The sequence below is a fragment of the Dasypus novemcinctus genome, chromosome 6 (genome assembly GCF_030445035.2).
Source record: "Dasypus novemcinctus isolate mDasNov1 chromosome 6, mDasNov1.1.hap2, whole genome shotgun sequence".
Classification (NCBI taxonomy): Eukaryota; Metazoa; Chordata; class Mammalia; order Cingulata; family Dasypodidae; genus Dasypus; species Dasypus novemcinctus.
This window is the reverse complement of record NC_080678.1, coordinates 82,445,890-82,462,605: the sequence shown is the minus strand read 5'-3', so window position 1 is coordinate 82,462,605 and position 16,716 is coordinate 82,445,890. Positions and strand designations below refer to the sequence as shown.

The 16,716-nt window shown below is 38.8% G+C and overlaps 1 protein-coding gene across 4 annotated transcripts in view; it reads left to right on the top strand.

Annotated features, from left to right (window-relative positions):
* CFAP70 (cilia and flagella associated protein 70) overlaps positions 1–16,716 on the top strand; it is a 151,519-nt gene that overhangs the window by 56,939 nt on the left and 77,864 nt on the right. For all 4 annotated transcript variants that reach the window (XM_058299008.2, XM_058299007.2, XM_012531118.4 and 1 more), the window contains 5 exons: positions 3,650–3,749; positions 5,606–5,740; positions 10,823–10,966; positions 11,189–11,269; positions 14,614–14,705. In XM_058299008.2, the coding sequence (XP_058154991.1) occupies positions 3,650–3,749; positions 5,606–5,740; positions 10,823–10,966; positions 11,189–11,269; positions 14,614–14,705 (552 nt within the window). The remainder of the gene's footprint in view (positions 1–3,649; positions 3,750–5,605; positions 5,741–10,822; positions 10,967–11,188; positions 11,270–14,613; positions 14,706–16,716) is intronic.

Here is a 16,716-nt window from a genome sequence, read left to right as displayed (position 1 = left end):
TAATCGTCATACATTAATATTTGTGAATTTTCCCTATTTCCATCCATTATTGATTTCTAGCTTTATTCCATTATGATCAGAGAAAGTGCTTTGTATAATTTCATTATTTTAAAATTTATTGAGACCTGTCGTGTGACCCAATATATGGTCTATCTTGAGATCTGGAATAAGACATGGATAACATGGATTGAAAAGAATGTATATCCTGCTGTTCTGGGGGTATAATGCTCTATAAATGCCTGTTAGGTCTAGTTCATTAATCGTATTATTCAAGCTCTCTGGTTTCTTATTTATCCTCTGTCCAGATATTCTATCCAGTGATGGAGTGTATATTGAAGTCTCCAGCTATTATTATAGAGACATCTATTTCCCCTTCATTTTGCCAATGTATGCCTCATGTGTCTTGGGGCATCCAGGTTAGATGCATAAATATTTATTATAGTTATTTATTCTTGGTGAATTGTCCCTTTTATTAATATATAATGAAGTTCTTCATTCCTTATAACAGTTTTGCATTTAAAATCTATTTTGTCTGATACTAGTTTTGCTACTTGAGATCTTTTTTGGTTACTATTTGCATGAAATATCCTTGTCCAGTCTTTGACTTTCCACCTGGTTGTTTCCTTACGTATGAGGTGAGTCTTTTGGAGGCAACATATAAATGGCTTATATTTTTTTATCCATTATATCAGTCTATTTTGATTGAGGATCCAAGAACTCTCCTTTTTTTAAAAAGATTTATTTATTTTTTAAATTTATTTCTCTCCCCTTCCCCTTTCCCACCCCCCACCCCCACCCTACTCCCCAATTGTCTGTTCTCTCTGTCCATTCACTGTGTGCTCTTCTGTGTCTGCTTGTGTTCTTGTCAGCAGCACCCAGAATCTGTGTTTCGTTTTGTTGCATCATGTTGCTGCGTCAGCTCTCCCTGTGTGCGGTGCCATTCCTGGGCAGGCTGCACTTTTTTTGCGCTGGGCGGCTCTCCTTATGGGGCACACTCCTGGCGTGTGGGGCTCCCCTACGCAGGGGACATGCCTGCGTGGCACAGCACTCCTTGCACGCATCAGCACTGTGCATGGGCCAGCTCATCAGACAGGTCAGGAGGCCCGGGGTTTGAACCTTAGACCTCCATGTGGTAGGTGGATGCCCTATCCATTGGGCCAAATTCGCTTCCCCAAGAACTCTTTCTTAATAGAGTTTGAGTTTGCAGTCCTCTCATTTGTAATTCACTGTGATTACACTGGAGCTCTGTTGGTATGGTGGTAGTGTTAGGGAGGGGAAGTGTTCTATAGCGTTATAATTAAATGCCATTTTATTTTAGTGGGCCTGAGTCCATGGGTTGTAACCTATGGACCTATTTCTTGGATTTTTAAAAATCCTTTTATGTGAAAAGCTAGAGGTGGCTGGAATTGTCTAATTGTTCTTTCCCTAGGTCAGATAAGATTCTGATAAACTGTTTCCTTTAGAGGTCAAGTCTTTGTTATGTAGAATATTCTGGGCATATTTCAAAATGGTTCTTTTCTCTTCTTTTTACCCACCTGAATTTTCTCTGATTTTCACTGTGAGAACCTGGTGGGTCTCCTGGAGATAAAACCCACAAAAGTAGGGAAGGGGGAGGCCTAAGAATGAGCCTCCAGGAATTTTTTAATTTTCACTATAGTCCACAATCAGCCTCCAGCAATTCATCAAAATTGCTATTAATGTATTCCTAATCATTAAAATCCTAATCTAGCACTGTTTCTTCTGGGCAAACTCATCTTAGCTGTGATTCTTTATATTCATCTGTCTCTTTAAATTTTGAGATGGCAGTTTGCCTCATGACCTCAATTCTCTTATGGAGCTAAGCACAGTCATCGCTTTTCAATTTGTTCAGCTTTTTCTTGTTGTGAGGATGGAAGTGATGACTTCCAAGCCCATAATATGTCAGAGTTGAAACTGGAAGTCCTGTTCTGATTATTTTCATTATAGAAATAGACATGTTTTTTACTGTTAGCATATTTGTTGTTTTAGTTTCTTAGGATGCTCAAAGTAATACCATGAAATGGGTTGGGTTAAACAATGGGAATTTTTTCACTCATGTTTGTGAGGCCAGGAAAATGTCCAAATCAAGGCATCATAAAGGCGATGCTTTCTTCCCAAAGACCAGTGCTGTTGATTCTTGACTCCTCTGTCAAGTGGCATGGCACTTGGCAGCATCTTCTGGTCTCCCTTTCTTCTGGTTTTTGTTGATTTCTCCCTCTTCCTTTTATGGCTTTCTTTCTCTCTCTGTTTGAATTTTATTCTCTTATAAAGGATTCAAGTAATGGGATTAAGACCCATCCTGAGTGAGTTGGGTCACATCTTAACTGAAGTAGCCTGATCAAAAGGTCCTACTTATGATGAATTTATGCCCACAGGAATGTATTAAATTTAAGAACATGTTTTTCTGGAGTACACTCAGCTTCAGTCCACCACACTCTGAACCTCAAGAAGACATGTTCCTTCTATATGCAAAATACATTCATCGCATCACAATATCTCAAAAGCCTTAAGTCAGTTCAGAAGTCATGCTAAATACAAAGTCTTTTCAAAATTGGCTGTGGGTGTGGTCTGTGCTGGGGCACACTTCTCTGTCTGTAAACCTGTGAAACCTAGAGAACAAGTTATCTGCTGCCAGTATACAAAGGAGGAACAAATGAATGGAATAAACATTTCTCTTCTAGAAGGGAGAAATTGGAAAGAAAATAGTGGTCTTGGGTACCAAACAATTGCCAAAACCCAGCAGGACATACTCCATTAGATTTCATATCCTAGGGATACAGGCTCCACGCTCTCAGAACACTGGGGAGGTAGCACTCTTCCTGAACAACTGGGTTGAAGGCCCTCCGTTTCCAAGGGCAGACACCCTTTCCACACACATGGGATGGCCTGCTCTCTTGACCATGAGAAGATATCTTCAGTCCATATGTCAGCTTCTATGGTTCTACCTTGTAAGTGATTTTTCCTTCAATCTGTCCCTTTTCTGTCCCTGTTAGTCCAGACTGGTGGATCTCAAAAAAACTTATCAGTTTCGTATGTAGTACAGAGGGGTCCTAACCATTAAACAAATGAACTTTCCACACATTCTTCCTAGATAACTGCATTTCCAATCTTGATTCCCCCCTGAAATGGTTGACTGGTTCCATGTTGAGTTAAACCCTCACATGGAGCACTGGTCTCTGGGGCCTTACTTTCTGGAAGCCCAGAATTTTCCAAGCCATCAATTTCTGTTTTTTCACCCAGGAGTTCAGTTCTCAGCTTATCACTTTTCCCCTGGCTTTTCACTATAAACTACAAGATTTAAGAACCTGTTTCTCTGGGGTACATACAGCTTTACATTTGTTTATTTCTTTACAATAAATCACTAGAAGTAGAATTTCTGAGTCAATTTTAAGATTTTTGATTTACATTGTGGAATTTCTCTCAAAAACAGACAGTTTGTTTCTGCTAGTAATAGAGAATTATTTTTAATTCTAGATTAATCTAATAGTAGATTTTTGAAGGCTAAAAAACCCACCTACTTAGAAATATGTATTCCATCACTTTTTAAAAAACAAGTATACTTACCTTTGATCCAAATTTTACTCATCCTGTATTTGCATTTAATGTTAATGTGTTAATTCTTGATCTGCAGTTTTCAAAAACGAATTGCTGACTGCCGATTTTGGCCTGTTGAAATCACAAGAATTCCTCTGGTTACTGCACCCAAAGGGAAAGCTGCAAAAATTGATAAGGTAAATATTTTCATTTATTTTTTCTGCTTCAAATTCTGATACCAAAGGAAAATGTGAGGTGATGCAGCTGTTCTCCCTTGGGTGACATATTTGTCGTGGTTTGCCTGGGACTTTCTCAATTTTAGCACTGAAAGTTTTGTGGCCCAGGAAACTCTTTAGTACCAGGGAAACTAGGACTGTTTGGTACCCTAGCTCCCTGTTGTCCACTCAAAATTGTTTAAGGTTATTCCCAAACAGCCTATTTCCCTTTAGCCCTTTATTATAATTTACCATAAGTAAAACCAGGTGAAATAGCAAGTTTTAATACATCAACAGTGGTCAAATATTGGCAACCTCAAATGGTTAAACCTTGTAAATTTGAATTTCTTTTCATTTTACCTACTTAAAATGTTTTAGCCTATTAATTCCAGGAATAGGGTTCATAAATGTACCACTATTCTGAAAAGATAGAGCTTGATGAACCTAGAGCACATTTTTTATTGTTTTACCTGAGCATACCTGATCTTTTCTGCTTGTTCATGAACCCCTCCCTGGGGTAGAGATTATGTCATAGACAATTTTATATCTTCTACAGTACCTAGCGTGATGCCTAACTTATTTGATTTAAAAACAGGCTTTTTGGCATAATAAAAATACTACCACCATGTAACCATTTTCCCCTTTGTAGCATATAATATGCATTGGCTAACTTTCCTTAAATTTCTATACTACTTCATTATATTACATAAACATAGCTCTTTTTAATCCAATTTCTAATTGTTATTATTATAGGAGAAATCAGAGAGATTACTTTTTGAGAAAGAAATGTGTTTTATTTCATTAAATTGATTTTTTCCTTATAAAAGTTTTCTATGGCAAACCATACAACCATTAAAAATTATGTTGAGATATATTTATTGTTAGGTTCTTCTTTGTAATGAGAGTTTAGATAAAATCAGGGTAAAAAATACAGGACAATGGACTGTCATTCATCTTCCTTCATCCATGGTAGACACTGCTAATTAGTCGAAGCCTTCTTTCCTACTGAACCCAGATAAGGACACAGACTCTCAACACAGCACTTCAGAACACCTCTACCAGTTGATAAGAATTTGGGCATAAATAACTATTTGTCATCACTGGTCCAGGTAATTTCTAAGATCCCTTTTACCCATGGCAGCCTATGAACTAAAAGCCACAACTCCTAAAATCTTTTTAAGTTTTTGTAGTTGTTATTATTGTTGTTGTTACAAAGCCCCTTAAGAGGCAATATGGTAAAATTGACTTTTTCATTATTATTGTTGTTGCTTTACAAAGCCTCCTAAGAAGCAATATGATGAAATGGATTTTTTTGTTAATTAATTTGATTTAACTACTGCTTTTACTATTCGTTAACACTGTTTATATGTATTATCTCAGTGTTCATGGTATTATTAAATTCATTTTTTAAAAATGGATTGGCTTTATTTTATTTTATTTTTTTTTTTGAGGTACTGGGCCCGGGGATTGAACCAAGACCTCGTATGAGGAAGCTGGCACTCATCTACTGAATGACATCAGCTCCCTTGAGTTGGTTTTGTCATTTGTTTGCTTGTTGTTTGTTTTTTGTTTTTTAGGAAGCACTGGGAACTGAACCCAGGACCTCCCATGTGGGAAGCAGGCACTCAACCCCTTGAGCTACATCTGTTCCTTAAATTCATTTCTAAGATAAAGAAACTGAGACCTAAAATGCCTAAGTAACTGGCCCAAAATCACATAGATAGTTAAATAGCAGAGTCAGATCCTAAAGGCAGGTCTTCAAACTCATGATTTAGAGTCACATACCTTATACTATATGGCCCCATAGCACTAACAGGTCTATGGTTTTATTCTTTTAGACTGAAGATGATGGTCAGCCTTCATTTCATGGTGTGGCATACGTTAATATGGTACCATTACTGTATCCAGGTGTGAAGAGGATTCGGGGAGCTTTTCATGTTTACCCCTATCTAGACAGTACAGTCTATGAAAAGGTAGGAAAAAATTGCACAGAAAGTATCACTGTGATTTATCCTTTATATATTGACTTACATTCTTTAGCATACACATCTTTGCAATTGATATTTAAAACTATATGGCATGCTGGGATGGTAAAATATAAAGCCTTGCAGTCATTCTTCCATTGATCCTTAAAAACTTGAGGAAGGAGAATGGGTGTAACTCAGTGGTTAAGCAGCCGCTTCCCAGGTACTAGGTCCCATGTCCAGTCCCTGGTACCTACTGAAAAAGATTTTTTTGGAAAATAAAAAGTCAAAAGCCAAAAACAACCCAAATCTCTATACAATGGCATACTACATAGAAATAAAAAAGAATAAATTATTGAATCGCAAATGCATTGTGCTAAGTGAAAGAAGCCTGACAAAAAAGAGTATATACTGTATGGTTCCATTTATAGTGGCAGAAAGCCTTATTTATAAACAATGAAATGCAAATCTAAATAAAATATTTTTCCCTACCAGATTAGACAATAGTTTAAAATATGATCATGCCTCCATTGTTGGCAAAGATGTGGAAAAACAGCAACTTGCTTTCACTGCTGGTAGATGTGTAAGTTGGTGCAAACTTTTTGCAAGAAAATTTTATCAGTGTGTATTAAGAAGCTTAAAATGTGTATATCTTTTCCCATAGTATGCCAGCTTCTAGGAATCTATTTTAAGGAAATAATTAGAAATGTACCCAAACCCCTTGCATAAAGATATTCTAGGTTAATCTGAGGGAATCACTATATATAATAGAAAGGTTATGGGCTTTGAAGTCAGGCCAACTAAAATTTGAATTCTGGAACTGCCATTTACTAGTGGGATGACTTTGGGCAAGGGATTTAATTTCTATCAACTTCAGTTTATTCATCAGTAAAATGGAAACAATGTTTATTTCCCAGAATTGTTTTACATATTAAATGAGATAAATTATGTCAAGTACTAGGAATATAGTTGGCATACAGTTTTAGCTAATATTATTATTACATTAAAACTATTCTTTTGAAAACTTTAATAAGATAGTAGATACATGCAAAAATCCTGTTGTATTAGTTTCTTAGGGCTGCTATAACAAAGAGCCAAAAACTGCAGCTTAAAACAACAGATATTTATTTTCTCACAGTCTGAAATCAAGGTGTCAGCAGGGCCATACTTTCTCTGATAACTCTAGGGAAGAATCCTTCTTTGCCTTTTCCTAGCTTCTGGTGGTGGTTGACTGATAGTTTGCAGTGCTGATAAAGCCCAAAACAGGCCCTCTGCCGGCCTGGAGCTGAGAGAGAGGAAGGCTGAACTCTCACAGAGATAGACAACCATCTTGCTTCAACATGTGGTAACTGACTTTGGTGGAGAAATCAACCTTGAGTTGGATTCTTTCGGGCCTTGGGGTAAGCTTTTACCTTCAAATAAATACCCTTTATAAAAGCCAACATATTTCTGGTACTTTGTATCAGCATCCCTTTTGGCCTACTAATACAGCCTTTATCTCACAGCATACACAATAATCAATTCAAAACTGATCATAGCCCCATGCATAAAGGCTAAACTATAAAAATTCTAAAAGATAACATGGTAGAAAATTTTTGTGACCTTGAGTTAGGCACATATTTCTTAGGGATGACACTAAAAGTACAACAAATACATGGAAAAATTGATAAATTGTATTTAGTTAAAATTAAAAATGTTTGCACTTCAAATTACACCTTTAAGAAAATGAAAAGACAAGCCACAGACCAGGAGAAAATATTTGCAGATCATTTATCTGATAGAGGACATGAATCCAGAATATATAAAGATCTTTTACAACTCAATAAAAAGAAGACATTCCAATTTAAAAACGGGCAAAGTATTTAAATAGATAAACAAATGGCAAATAAGCACATGACAGGATACTCAACATCATTATCCATGAGGGAAATGCAAATTAAAACCACAATGAGGGGAACAGATGTAGCTCAAGTGGTTGGACGCCTGCTTCCGTGTATGAAGTCCCAGGTTTGATCCTAGTACCTCCTACACACCAACAAATGGGAAAAAAACAACAACTCTAATTGGGGAGCAGATGTAGCTCAGTGGCTGAGTGCCTGCTTCCCATGTATGAAGTCCTGGTTCAACTCCTCGTACCTCCTAAAAAAAAAACAATGACGAAAGTAGACGTGGCTCAAGCGATTGAGCTCCCACCTACCACAAGAGAGGTCCTGGGTTTGTTTCTTGATGAAGAGACACAGCGAGTACAAACAACAAGAGAGGGGAGAAATAAAATAAATCTGAAAAAAAATGCAATAAAGAGCACATGTGGCTCAAGCAGTTGTGCACCTCCTCCCCACTTGGGAAGTCACAGGTTCCATCTCCAGTGCCTCCTACCAACAAAACAAAACAAAAATAAATAAAAAAAAAACAAACAAGCAAACAAATGAAGAAACCAGCTCAGGGGAGACAATTTGGCTCAGTGTTGAGCACCGACTTCCCACATATGAGGTCTCGGTTCAATCCCTGGCTCCAGTACCTCAAAACAAAACAACAAAATAAACAAACAAAAACAACAACTACACAATGAGGTACCCCTACATACCCACAAAGATGGCTATAGTAAAAAAGACAGATAATGGCAGGAATTGACAAGTACGTGGAGAAACTAGAACCTTTATACATTGCTGATGGGTATGTAAAATGGTACCCCCACTTTGGAAAACAGTCTGGAAGTTTCTTCAAAAGTTAAACATAAGTTTACCATACAACCTAGCAGATTATTCCTAGGAACCTACCCAAGAGAAATGAAACGTATGCCTACACAAAGACATGTATGCAAATATTTACAACAGCATTATTCATAATAGCCCTGAATTTATAACATCCCAATGATGAATGGATAAACAAGGGAATATACAAGAGTATACTATTCAACAATTAAAAGGAATGAATACATGCCCTCTGAAAACCTCCCCTTCCACCTGTGTTCACTCCTCTCCTCTTTTTGGTCTGCCTTCTTTCACTCAGCGTAATTATTTTGAGATTCATCCATATTTTTTTATCAAAATTTGTTGTAAAATAAGTGTTTTAGTTTTCTGCCAAAGGGCTGCTAATGCAAAGTAGCAGAAATGTGTTGACTTTTATAAAGGGGATTTATTTGGGATAAAAGCTTACCATTCCAAGTCCGTGAAATGTCCAAATCAAGGTACTATCAGGGGGAAGTGGACGTGGCTCAACTGATGGAGCATCCATCTACCATGTGGAGGGTCCAGGGTTTGATCCCCAGGGCCTCCTGACCTGTGTGGTAGGCTGACCTGTGTGCAGTGCTGCCACACATGGGGAGTGCCATGCCACACAGGGGCATCCTCGCGTAGGGGTACCCTACGTGCAAGGAGTGCCGCAGGGAGAGCCGTCCCGCGTGAAAGAAGTGCAGCCCACCTGGAAATGGTGCTGCACACATGGAGAGCTGATGCAACAAGATGACACAACAAAAAGGAGACACAGTTTCCTGGTGCCACTGGATAATCCAAGTGGACGTGGAGGAGCATGCAGCGAGTGGATGCAGAGAGCAGACAATGGGGGGAAGGGGAGAGAAATAAATAAAAGTTAAACCTTTAAAAAAAAAAAGGAAAAAGCTACCATCAGAGATATTTCTCACCAAAGTCAGCTACCATTGATTCTGGCATGTTGCCATGTGGTAAAACAAGATGGCGGGCAATCTCTACTGTGGTCTCTGCCTTCCCCTCCAAAAGCTACTGTCTCTCAGAGCTCAGCTGTGGGCAGCCAGGCAGACGGCTTGTCTCTTATCAGGCCTCCTTTCTCAATCTCAGCTGCTGAGCTTTCTTGCCAAGTTCAGGTATGAGCTATCAGGCAAATGGCTCATCTTTTCAGCCTGGGCGCTTGTCTTCAACCTTGAGCAGTCTCTTGGGGACTTCATGCTTAAGCTTTGACTGCTAGTGATCCTCTAGCCCCCCTTTCACATGCAGGGTCAAAAATGGCAGAGCTCCCTTTTCCCTGTCTCTCTCTCTCTCTCTGTCCCCCTTTATGTCAGACCCAGCAAGAGGGTGAAGACTCAACCTGAGTCATGCCTCACTGACATAGTCCAACAAAAGGGTCTTGTAGCCTCAGGAATGGATTAGGTCAAAACATGATCTTTCTCTTTCAGGGATTCATAAAAGAACTTCAGTCTGCCACAGTAAATTTCTTTTCCAGTTGTTTACTATAGTTAGAATTTTTCAGTACAAAGCTTTTTTTACCATGAACATTAAGCTTGACTTATTTTTCCAATAATAATTGATAGGCAGAAGTAATTAGATAGATAATATTTCTTGTACAGAAAATGAACTCTGCCAGTTAAAGTTAATTTGAAATTGTGTGTCAAAAGCTAGAATCTCTCTGGTGACCTGAGTTAAGAGACACCAGGTTGAAAGGTCTCCTCCTAAGACTTTATTTATTTTTTTAAAGATTTATTTTTTATTTATTTCTTTATTTCTCTCCCTTTCCCACCCCTCCCCCAGTTGTCTATTCTCTGTCCATTCACCGTGTGTTCTTCTGTGTCTGTATTCTTGTCAGCGGCACCTGGAATCTGTGTCTCTCTTTGTTGAATCATCTTGCTGCGTCAGCTCTCCGTGTGTGTGGCGCCACCCTGGGCAGGCTGCACTTTTTTCACACTGGGCAGCGCTGTCCTTATGGGGCACACTTCTTGCACGTGGGGCTCCCCTACACGGGGCACACCCCTGCATGGCAGGACACTCCTTGAGCGCATTAGCACTGTGCATGGGCCAGTTCATCACATGGTTCAGGAGGCCCTGGGTTTGAACCTTGGACTTCCCATGTGTAGGAGAATGCTCTACCTGTTGAGCCAAATCCGCTTCCCTCCTAAGACTTTAAATAAAATGGGAGACAGCTAAATTTCTATAGTGATTTCACCTGTTCTGGAAGTAGGGACCTAAAATGAAGTTTATCATCTTCCTCCTATCTCTTTGAATCTATAATGTTGACATTTTACCTGGAAGACCACATGATAGTAGAGAATAGTGTGGGTTTCTTTGGAATTTGCCTGTGGCCTGTAATTCATTGCTGTTCTTTTTTTTTTTTCAATCTCTTCAGACCAAGTGTTTATTCAGCTTGTTCCGGGATACTGGCCATAATTTGATCCAAAATAATAAAATAGGAGGAATTATTTCTCCACAGTCCAAACCAATTATTTCTAAGAACCTGAAAGAAGATAAAATAGTCAAAGAAAAAGATTTGGTAAGGAAGGGATAGGGCTGGGGATGTCATGGGTTGTTGGAAGGTAGAGATTTTGTCTGTTTTATTACATTCCAGAGGCTTGGAGTGATTTCTCATTTAGTGAATTGCATCAAATTAGTATATATTTTGGTGCAACATAATGATCATTGTCTTACTCCCTTCCTGCCATTATTGAAGATCATGCAAAAATTCAATTTTTGAGGTGTGTTCATTTTTTTTCAGCAAGCACCTAGTATAAAATCTCAGAGTTCAGACACTCCTTTGGAAGTTGAACCCTCTCTGTATCACAACCCAGAAGGACAGGTAAATATGCCTAAAGAATTGTAAGATTTAAGTATCAATTTATCAGACCTTTACTGTGCAAGACATTATGGCATAATCAAAAATGCTCGGTGCAGGAGATCTGAATTACATCCCATATTTGCCCGGGATGAGTCTTGACTTTGTCTCGTTGCAACTCTGTAAAATGAGTGGGTGCCAGATTAACTTTAAGGTCCTTTCCAGCATTAAAATTCTACTATGTTAAGCACTATGATGCAAAGATGCATCATCTGCAGAATTTATTCATCTGCCGTCAGGACACTAAATAGTCTGGTGTGAGAAACAGGCAGATTTCACTAACCATAATACAGAATTTTGATGAGTGCTATAATAGAGGTATAAGTAATAGTTCTCTGTAATCTTAGCAGAGACAAATACGGCAGTCTCAGGGAAGGCTTCGTGGTGGTATCTGAGCTACGTGGTAAAAGATGAAGAGAACTTTTTGCCAGTTGAAGATAGAGGGGAGGTATTTCAAGGCAAGGGAACAGCTTGTGTAAAGCTGCAGAGAAGGGAACAGAATTGGTATACATATGTAAATTAATGTAGGGGACTGAAAAGAAAGGAGCAATCCTAGAAGGAGGTGAAAAAGAAGAGAGGCTAAATTAGGGTGTGATAAGCCTTTGAAAGCCTTGCTAAAAAGTTTGTAGGTGACGGTAGCCTCTTGAGCCTCATCTTGGAGACTCTCATCAAAGATTCATTTTTAATTTGTAAAATTTATTCCTTTTACTTTATTTTTAAGAGCAGTTGTAGGATTGCAGAAAATCATGCAGAAAATATAAAGGTCCAATATACATGCAGTTTTCCCTATTAACATTTTGCATTAGTGTGGTATATTTGTTCCAATTGGTGAACCAATATTATCATATTACATTATTAACCAAAGTTCATAGTTCACATTAGGGTTCATTCTTTGTATTGTATAGTTCTATGGGTTGTTTAAAATTTTGTGTAATGGTAACATATAAACAACATAAAATTTCCCATTTTAACCACTTTCAAGTATATAATTCAGTGGCGTTATTACATTGACAATGTACTACCATTAATGCCATCCATTACCAAAACTTTTTCACCGCCCCAAGCAGAAAATCTGCACCAATTAAGCATTAACCCATTCTCTACCCCAACCCTGCCCCCTGATAACCTGTAATCTAATTTCTGAGTCTATGAATTTGCATATTCTACTTATTTCATATGAATGAGATAATATAATATTTGTCCTTTTGTGTCTGACTTATTTCACTCACTATGATATCTGCAAGGTTCATCCACATTGTAGCATGTATCAGTATTTCATTCCTTTTTTATGGCTGAATCATTCTATGGTATGTATATACCACATTTTGTTTACCAGTTCATCCGTTGATGGGCACTTGGGTTGCTTCCATCTTTTGGCGATTGTGAATGATGCTGCTATGAACATCGATGTGCAAATATCTGTTCGAGCCCTCCTGTAAATTATTTGGGGTCACACCAAAGATTTTTTTTTCTTTTTTTATTATTTTTTTTTTAAAGATACATAGATCACACGAAATGTTACAATAAAAAATACAAGAGGTTCCCATATACCCCACTCCCCACACCTTCCCCTCCTCCACATCAACAACCTCTTTCATTAGTATGGTACATTCATTTCGTTTGATGAGTACATTTTGGAGCACTGCTACACAGCATGGATTATAGTTTATGTTGTAGTTGACACTCTCTGCCAGTTCATTCAGTGGGGTATGGCAAGATATATAAGGTCGTGCTTTTTAAGTGAGGTAGAAAGAAAACCTCATTTGTGCTTGGGCCAGAGTTCCAGAAGGGGTGTGAAAGAGAAAGAAGTCAGGTTATAGCTTTTGCTTATAGTGCAGGTGAGTGGTGATGACAGTTTGAGTTGGGCGAGGATTGTGATAGGCAAGTTAGAAACCTGCTTGGAATTAGGAAGCGTGAGGGATGTTGAGGAAAGGGAAGTTAAAGATAACTGAGGTTTCCAAGTTGGAAGGATGACAGTGCCATTAAGGAGAAATCTAAAGAGAGGTTGATTTGAGGGAAAATGATAATTCAGTTTTGAACATATTGTATTTAAGATTCTGGCAAGATGGGGTTAACTACCAGGGCAGATGGCCCCTCTTTGGAAATGGTGTTTATGTGTGATGAATCTGGACTCAGATGGGATCTCCCTTCATAAGACTTTCATGCTAATGTGCTGGAGGTGCAGTTAATGTTGGGGTTTAAGATATATTTAGGGGATTTGAATCTCTGGACTGACAATGTGATAGCCAGATCCTGAGCCTCAACAGACTCCAGCACCTACAATCTGATTTATTGGACTTACCACACTCAGCTAAGATGGAGGTGAAGAAGGACAACCACCACACCATGGAGCCTAGAGTGATTACAACTGAAAATGGGAGGATTGCATCCAGCATCCAGGTGGAATCTGAGCCTCCTCTTGACATAAAGGTGCAATGGACACAACCAATCCAGTGTCCACATAGAAGAGGTGGCATTGGATTGGGAAAAGTGGACATAATGGACAAAGGGTATGGGGAAAGGCAGGAAGAGATGAGAGGTGGAGGCGTCTTCGGGACATGGAGCTGCCCTGGATGGTGCTTCAGAGGTAATCACCGGACATTGTAAATCCTCACAGGGCCTACATGATGGAATAGAGGAGAGTATGGGCCATGATGTGAACCAATGTATATGAGGTGCAGAGGTGCCCAAAGATGTACTTACCAAATCCAATGGATGTGTCATGATGATGGGAACGAGTGTTGTTGGGGGGGCGGAGAGGGGGGGTGGGGGGGTGGGGTTGAATGGGACCTCACATATATATTTTTAATGTAATATTATTACAAAGTCAATAAAAAATAAAAAAATTAAAAAAAAAAAAAAAAAAAAAAAAGATTCTGGCAAAACACCTAGGTAGAAATATCCACCAGGTCAGAGTTGGTAGTTGGTGGTGAATAGGCTAGAAGTGGGTTGGGAAGAGGACATTTCTACAGAACCCATTAAAGAGGGTTAGTGGAGGACGGAATTACAGTCACTAAAGTCAGTCCCAAGAAAGGTATGAATAAGTTAAACTGGACTTCAGCTGAGGTGGAAGTTTCACAGGAAAAAAATGAAAACACTTTCCTCCAAGAGATAATCACCTTTGTTATATTTCTTTCCTATTACGTTTTTATGCAAAAATGTTTTAACTGTTGAGATCACACTGAATATGTAGTTGTATCCACATATTTCTCATTTTACTATATTGTGAACATTATCTTACGTTACTAAAATTTTTCATAAGTATTATTTTTCTGGAAAGAATAAATTAAAGAAAAATGTCTTTATAGCAATATTTAGAAGCAGGGACTTACCTTGTGTTGGAGATTCAGCTGAATAAAGCTTTGGTTCCAAAGCGAATGCCAGAGGAGCTAGCCAGAAGGTATGTAGAAATGATACTCCTACTTGTTTTGCAAAAACAATATAAGGATAAATACAAGGAAGATTATTTGTTCCCATAAAATGTAATTTCTCCTGGGCTAAGCAGCAGGCAGTTTTCTGGGTGTTTTTTTTCCAGTTAAAGTTTCTTTTTTTCTTGTTTTCTTCCTACAAAAGCAGTAATGATGATTATTTTTAAAAGTTGAGAAATAGAGATGTGCAAAAAGTATATAAAAACAGATTTTGACTCAACTACCTTGGTATCTACCCTGAGTTCTTTTAAAGCCCCTATAAGTATATGTGCACACAAACACACACACCTATACCATATATATAACATGTAACTTTTTATTTATTTTTATTTATTCCCACCCCCCACCCTCTGTTGTCTGCTTTCCGTGTCCTTTCACTGTGTGTGGTCTGCTTGTCTTCTCATTGGGTGGCTCTGGGAACCGATCCTGGGACCTTCTGGAGTGGTCGAGAGACGATCATTCTGCACCACCTCAGCTCCCTAATATGTAACTTTTTTTTTTTTAAGGTTTATTTTTTAATTTATTTCTCTCCCCTGCCCCCCACCCCCACCCCCACCCCCACCCCCCAGTTGTCTGCTCCCTGTGTCCATTTGCTGTGTGTTCCTCTGTGACCACTTCTATCCTTATCAGCAACATTGGCAATCTGTGTTTCTTTTTGTAGCATCATCTTGCTGTGTCAGCTCTCCGTGTGTGCAATGCCACTCCTGGGCAGGCTGCATTTTCTTTCGCCCTGAGTGGCTCTCCTTACAGGGCGCACTTCTTGTGCGTGGGGCTCCCCTACGTGGGGGACACCCCTGTATGGCACGGCACCCCTTGCATGCATCAGCACTGCACTTGGGCCAGCTGCACATGGGTCAAGGAGGCCCAGGGTTTGAACCGCGGACCTCCCATGTGGTAGGCGGACGCCCTAACCACTGGGCCAAGTCCGCTTCCCTTTTAAACCAGTTTTATATTGTATCAAAGTGCTTTAAAATCTCTTCTAAAAATTTAATGAGGTAAATGTCTCTTCAAGTCAATGAATTTATTTGTACAGCATCATATTAATGTTACATAGTAAACATCCCATTGTGTGGATGAATCACAACATCTTTAACCAATTTTCTGCTTTTAGACATCAAACTGTCTTTTTGCTACTATAGAAAGTATGATAGTGAACATCCCTAAAAGGCAATGGCTCTTTGTACATATCTTTATTTCTTTAGAATAAATTCTCAAAAGTGGAATGACAAAGGACATAGTTTTTAATGCTGTATAACAAACCACCCCAAAACTTAGTGCCTTAAATCAGTACAGTTTTATTATCTCTTATGGCTCTGTGAATTGACTGGGCTCACCGGGGTGATTCTTGCTTGGAGTCTCCCAGGAGTCTGCAGTTAGATGTCATCTGGGGCTGCAGTTACCTGAAGGTTAACTGAGCTAGCAATCTAAGATGGCTTATGCACATGCTGGCAATTGAAGCTGGCTGTCAGCTGGGAGCTTATTTGTACTGTTGACTAGAGTGCCTACACAGCACAGTATGTTCCAAGAGACCCAGGAGGAAGCCGTAAGGCTTTCTGTAACTTAGCCTCAAATTTCCAGAATGTCACATCCACAGCGTTCTGTTGGTCAAGCAAGTTATCAAAATAGTCCAGACCCAAGGAGAGGGATTTAGAACTCAGTTCTTGGCATGAGGAGCACAATACTTATCTAGAGAGGAAAGGAAATGTCAGACATCTTGGAGACTATTCTCTATACATATTTTCAAGGCTCTTGATAAATATCCCCAAATTGTTTTCCAGAAAGTTCCACAGGTGATATATGAGACTGCCATTTCTTCACACATTCACCAATATAATAATTTTAAAGGTTTGCTGTTTTGGAAGCGAAAAGGAAAAAGGGAAAGAAAGTTTCTAATTTAATTCCAATTCATATTTAATTTTTGTGTGTGAGACACAACCTTTTTTCATATGTTTACCAGTCATTTGGAAGACTTCTTTTGAGAAT